The following is a 6,299-nucleotide window of genomic DNA, read 5'->3' as shown; positions in this document are numbered from 1 at the left end:
TTAAACACGGACAAACAATTATTAACAAGAGACTGTCCGAGAAAAAAATAATTAACTTAGCTGAGAATTTATCTTACCACGTCGAAATTTTATTTTCATAGTGAAAGACAACCCAATTAAAATTACCATCAGAGGAATACCTTAAAAACCCTAAAGTAAGACACGGTTTAGTAACGAAATATCTGTTTATTTTGAGGACAGGACTATTTTCAAATGAGGCCAACTTGTGACGCAGTTTATATGTTAAATGATTCAATACAGATCAGTTTGTACAATATGCTAAATTATGACGACAAGTCCAGAGTTCCTGCGGCCCGTGAAGTATCAACTTCCTAAATACACACCGATGTCAAATGTGCCATCCACATGAATTTGTTGCACTTTGGTAAAAACAAATGCATTAGAATAACAATGAACACAGGCTATATTTCCGAACCAGAACTTCGCACATTATATGTTGTATTTTATTTTTAAGAAAGGCTTATTTTCAAACAATGCGTAATTTTAAATTAAGTTTTGCTCGACAAAACAGCTGGCTTATTTTCGGGATAGGCTTATTTTTGAAATCAGACTTTTTTCGAGTTTTAGAGTATCAAGCAACACGAATTTTAGAAATAGCATTCCCTGACACCAGTTAGGGCCTTGTCGAAGTTCTTGGTAGTCTTAAGACCAATTTTGCTCAAGGTGATATCTCGTGGATGACAAAAAGATTTTTGTTTTCAAGTCATCCTAGGCTTACACTGTTTTACATCTTGGTTCTTATCCATTATGACAGTTAATGGACTACGCCTGAGGTCAAGATATCACGCCTACCAATGTACCAAGGATCAAATCCTGTCATAGTTTGTACATAACAAGAACAGTATCAACTAGCTGCAGAGGGATTTATTTTTGTTTTTTGTTTTTTGTTTTTGTTTTTTGTTTTTTGTTTTGTTGTTGTTGTTGTTGTTTTTTGTTGTTGTTTTTTTTCTTTTTAGGAAAGCTTATTCAGCAACTTCGTATTAATTTTGACTGGATTAATGAATCCGGAGTCTATTACTTTTATTCATAATGTAATTTCGAGCGAGGTTTTGCACAATATACAAATTTAAGTGTTATCTTAACTTTTATATAAGACGTTGGTATACAAATTGGTTTATTCTATTTTGAAATATCGTATTGGAATATAAATATTGACATTTCATTCGATTGGTAGATTGGTTAAGTACTGTTTTACGTCCTATACAACAGCTATAATCATTTAAGGACTGCCTCCCCTGTGTGCTGGATGCATGTTTGTTGTGAATGTTCGTGTGTTTTCGGAGGCTGCGGCAAGTTCATAATTTTCCCCTTGTGAAAACGCGAAATTGATACCGACATTATAGTGCTACCTCACTGAAGCAACTGCCCCATTTCGTTCGACCTATTTTGGGTTACATACGTCGCCTAGGTAACGCCACATCAATCCCTTAGCATCATTGACAAGCCATAGAAGGACAAATCAACTGTATGATATATTGCATCTAACCCACGATATGTATTGAATGGCATTCGCACGCTTCTTAAAGCTTAAGGATGTATCAAATTGGACAATACCGAAAATCATGACTTTGACTGCAATTATATATTTATTACAAACATTACAAACAACAACCAGTCGTACAAAGCAACAATATATATCATACTTATATGATATTAATTTAAACGATAATGCCACACGAGAAAAAAACACACACACACACACACATGTATTGCTATATCAGAGGAATAACTATGCTATATTACAAATAGGTTGACAGATAGCCGTAACACATTTTCCCCTACTACGTGACCGAAGTGCCAGGTAGTGGACAAACCAAATGGCCATTTATATCACATAAATGCTAACGTTATTTATTAACAGTTTTGGGTAGTCATCGTCATCTTTATATTTGAAAAGTCCTTTTTGACAGGTCTTTCAGTTGCGTTGATGGTGGTGGCCGGTACGTGATTAACATTTGCTCGTGTGAGGTCCGTTTAGGGGTAATTTCTACTTATTTCATGCTTAAGATTATTTTTCAACATCAACGCATATACTGATTAATTTTAATACTTTTAGAAAGTTCATGCCATATCTTCTCACAATTCTTAATTTAATGTGTAGATCATGAAATAGTAATAGCAGTTTAATATATACCAAAAGAAGATGGTGTCATTATATAAGCAACACACTTGACTACAAAAGATTTACCCTCTGTTTGTCCTCTTCCTATGTCCCTAATTAATTGTTTAATTAATATCTCGCTTGCCGTGCAGGACCTGTTGTGTGATGTGTGACCATGAGGTTTATGTCGTCAGTCCACGGACGGTGATATGCGTCATCGTTGGTCATATAAAAGGCGAGGTCGGCTGTCTGGCGCTGTCAGTCCTCCAGAAAACATATCGCCTCGCTGATCACCCACGCCATACGCCGAAAACATGAGGGAGTTAATTCTTTTAGTCATTGTTTCAGGAATCCTCTGTAAGTATTTTGATATTTCACAAAATCTTAATATTTCGATAAGTATCTATTAAAAATTGTGTTTTAGACATCTGAATAGTTTAAATGTAAAAGTATATGTTTACTCATTTTTAATTCTTAGGTATGAAAAAGTATTTTAGATGAAAAAAATATATATCCAAAATTATAAGAAAAATATTCCAGCATTTTGATAATATTCATTGCTTTTTATTTATTAATTTTAAAAAGAAGATGGAATCTTTTTAATTTTGTCGTAACATATTCAATGAATTTGAAAACCCATGATAATACCCCTTTCATATAGATAATTTATTTTGAACACTTACCTCCTTATGATTAAGATATTAAGCTATTGTTTTTGAAGTTGTAGCATTGCGAAAACATACAGTTTCTTGTCGTTCCGACCAACACCGTTTTTGTCGTTTGTGTCACAATTTGATTTTTTTTTTTTATTAAGAAATTAATCCTAGCCAGGAAACAAAATCCAACAAAAAATGAGCATTTGAGTCATAAGTCTTATGGAAGATAAGCGCTACTTTTTCAAATTGTTTAATTCGACCTTTCACCCTTGGTATATAATAGCGTCCAGTTGTAAACTCTGAAGTTAAAAAATGATTTCCTTTCTTTACAATATTTATTTTCTTAATTGATTTTGTTAATGACACAAATAAACATTATTATTAGATGTATATAGAGAGTCAGCTCCGCGATAACACAGATATTACAGAAAAGAAAATTTGAAATATATTTCTACTGAGATCAATAAGAATTAATTTTTTGATATATCAATTCTAAGTGATATATTATATAGATGTAAAGAAAGACAATTCTAAATATGATTCCGTGTTATTCTCCCTGGATAGTTAGCGATGAAGCGGTCCGTAACGCATGCGCACAAAGTGGTATTATTGCCGTAATTCGCATTCGCCTCTTACACTTGTACCTGCCGAAGACAACTTTATCATATTCGTACTGGTGCATATTAATATTGATAAAAATGTTGTTTTTATTTGCATTCAGTAATCAATAATTTAATAAAATATCTATAAACGAAACTTATTTATCCTATTTTTCTGATAATTTACAAATTTTAAATTTTGAAGTTGTCTTTTTCTCACTGAAATACAAATGTACATATATAGTATACAGTACGTATCGTCGATTATAACAAAACACCTACCCTTTTCAATTTATTCGCCTCATTTAAGATAGATTTTGTTTTGTTGGGGCTCTGACTATTGCTGTTTCTTTACCCTTCTTTATTTTCGTACTTGTATTTATGACGTAAATGACTGTCACAGGTTTATTTCCATTGTGTTACGGTTCAGCCGTTCTATTTATGATGAAATTATATCTATTGTTATTGTCCTATTATAGACGCAAACGCCCAAATGGCTCCGGGTGTGGGTGGGGCTGGAATGGGCCGAGGTATGATGGCGATGGGGGCTGCCGGAGCTGCAGGGGGAATGGACATGAAAAACCTCTTGAGAACACGCGTGATGATGAACATGATAAACAAAACAGGCAAGGGATCATTCTTCCAGAACATGCTGCACGTGAGAACATTCTGTGAAGCAGGAGATTTCGTCATGGGTGAGGGAATCGCTGGAATCATGATGGCCGACTGTAACAGAATGATGGGTATGAAATGTATGAAAAGATCGACCGAAAAATACGGCATGCCAACCTTCCTTAAATGTCAGCCAAATGGTCTTTGCTGCTTTGATGGTATCCGGGAAAAACTACTAGCGAACTCTTTAGCCGCTAAAAAATAGATAGTAAGTACGTACTTTTTTTTTGTACAGTTCATTTTCATATTATAACTTATAATTATTTCATCTTCAAACATTATTTACAACACGAGATATATTAGTGATGACGCAGTAAATGATATATACGTATATATGGATGCGATCTTGCTTAATCATAAATAATGTTACAAGGTTGTGAGAGGTTTTTTTACAAGTTGAAACAAAACACCTACTTACATACATATAGTTGTAACATCAGCCAATTAGAAATATTGATATAATACTTTGAATTAAATAAACATCAGATCTCCTACTGGACGTTAAAGTTTATTGTTGTATTCATTACATTTATTTGCTAGGAAAGTTATGATACAGTATTTACCACTCTATGTCATTGTCACTATACGACCTTACCAACAGTAGTTAAGCATTATCATATCTCATATACTGCTAACCGGCGTATTAAAAATGCGCTTAATGAAGAACACCGCAGTTGCAGAAAAACTATCAAATAACCTTTTCCTTTTGAAAAACTAGACGGACAGTCTATATTTTGTATTTTCATAATATTAAGTCACATTAGATTTATGAATTACATTGATTTTTCATGTCTGGTTTGCTATTATCTTATGAACTATTTTTTACGCGGAACAACATGTCAAAGCTGTTAAAAGGCTTACAGCCAATAATGTCGGGAAAACTTGAATTCCGTTAATTATAGTGGTATATATAAGTATTAAACTGCTTCCATTTCAATGCTTAAATATGGCGAAAATACTGGAACATCTTAACAATACACTCGGGTGAAGACAAAGAATTAAAATAAAATCATCGCAGTAGAATTATCACAATCAAAATCTGTTTTGATAAAATACAGGACTTTTTATTCAATTAAGCATTGATGGTAGCGGATTCTTACAGAAGTTTGCAAACAAAATTTGTTTCATACCCCGATGAAACTAAAAAATAGATGACATCAACGCTTATAATTATTTTTTGAAAATTATTTTCTAATTCATAAAATGTTGTATGTACAATTTGTCTGGTTTTAAATGGGATTATTTTTCTCAACTAAATACGCAACGTCAATTGTCGTATTGTGACGTCACAGTTTTCGCGTCATTCTCGGAATTTCTTTCATAGAAGAATGAAAAGAATTTTTCGACCAATCACATTTGAGTATTTACCATGAAAACAAAGAAAAAATAATTATTAACTATTTTCTTTCCTTGTATCTTTTCAGATGGTTCTATAAATTGATGTGTCCTAAAGCTTATTTTCTCATCACCTCCATTATAAACTAGAGGAATAATGCCCGGAAGTTTATTCTCCATGACGTCATTTCCTGTATTTACATTTCATATGCTAAATTAAGTATACTTGTTCATCTGATGGCACCCGCAGGTCATTACAAATAAAATCAATTTTGTTGAATTTTGATTGGATGTTTATTGTCTTTTAAAGCATAGACAAGAAGTAACTGTTTGCTCGTGACACGTGTAATAATCTGTAAAAAAAAACACCCAAGAAAACCCACTACCAGAGGTGAGTGGGGAACATACACATATCTCCCTTTTTAACCTCTGAATATATGAATATATACCAATTTAAAATATTGCAAGTACAATAGGGCAAAATAAAGGAAGTAGAACACCAAACGAACATTTTGAAAACAGATTGGTTTATAAGGGGCTTTTGACGCCCTCTTCGAAGGCAGCATATTCTTTAATAGATCTTTTTTTTAAATTGATATAGCCAATTTATCTATCTCCGGTTCGATTGGAAAACTCGGCAAGTTTCAAAGAGGTGAATACAAAGGTCCGCACTCATTGATCAAAAACGGAAAACTTATATTTTTACTGCAAAATCTTATATTTTCACTGCTCATCGCTGCAGTGAAAATATAAGTTTGACTAGTTTGATAAATTTGTATATTTCACTCGCAAAAATGCAATAAAGAAATTTATCAAATTAATAAAAGTTATATTTTCACTGCAGCGATCAGCAGTGAAAATGAAAGATTTTGCTGTGAAAATAACGCACATTAGGTTGTTTACATGCAAAGCTCT

At 32.9% G+C, this 6,299-nt stretch overlaps 1 protein-coding gene across 2 annotated transcripts; it reads left to right on the top strand.

Moving 5' to 3' along the window:
- The first annotated feature begins 2,345 nt into the window (after nucleotides 1–2,345).
- LOC117340858 lies at nucleotides 2,346–5,668 on the top strand. Of its 2 annotated transcripts, none has more exons than XM_033902631.1 (3): nucleotides 2,346–2,479; nucleotides 3,857–4,261; nucleotides 5,474–5,668. In XM_033902631.1, exons 1-2 carry the CDS (start codon nucleotides 2,437–2,439, stop codon nucleotides 4,252–4,254), a joined length of 441 nt encoding a protein of 146 aa, XP_033758522.1. In that variant the 5' UTR covers nucleotides 2,346–2,436; the 3' UTR covers nucleotides 4,255–4,261; nucleotides 5,474–5,668. The 2 variants fall into 2 exon arrangements, with proteins under 2 accessions (XP_033758522.1, XP_033758521.1); XM_033902630.1 differs by having other exon boundaries at nucleotides 3,857–4,257; nucleotides 5,474–5,664.
- The last annotated feature ends 631 nt before the right edge of the window (nucleotides 5,669–6,299 follow it).

Source organism: Pecten maximus, chromosome 13, assembly GCF_902652985.1.
Source record: "Pecten maximus chromosome 13, xPecMax1.1, whole genome shotgun sequence".
In the NCBI taxonomy this organism is placed as follows: domain Eukaryota; kingdom Metazoa; phylum Mollusca; class Bivalvia; order Pectinida; family Pectinidae; genus Pecten; species Pecten maximus.
Note: the sequence above shows the minus strand (reverse complement) of the source record. Positions and strands in the feature narration are given on the sequence as shown.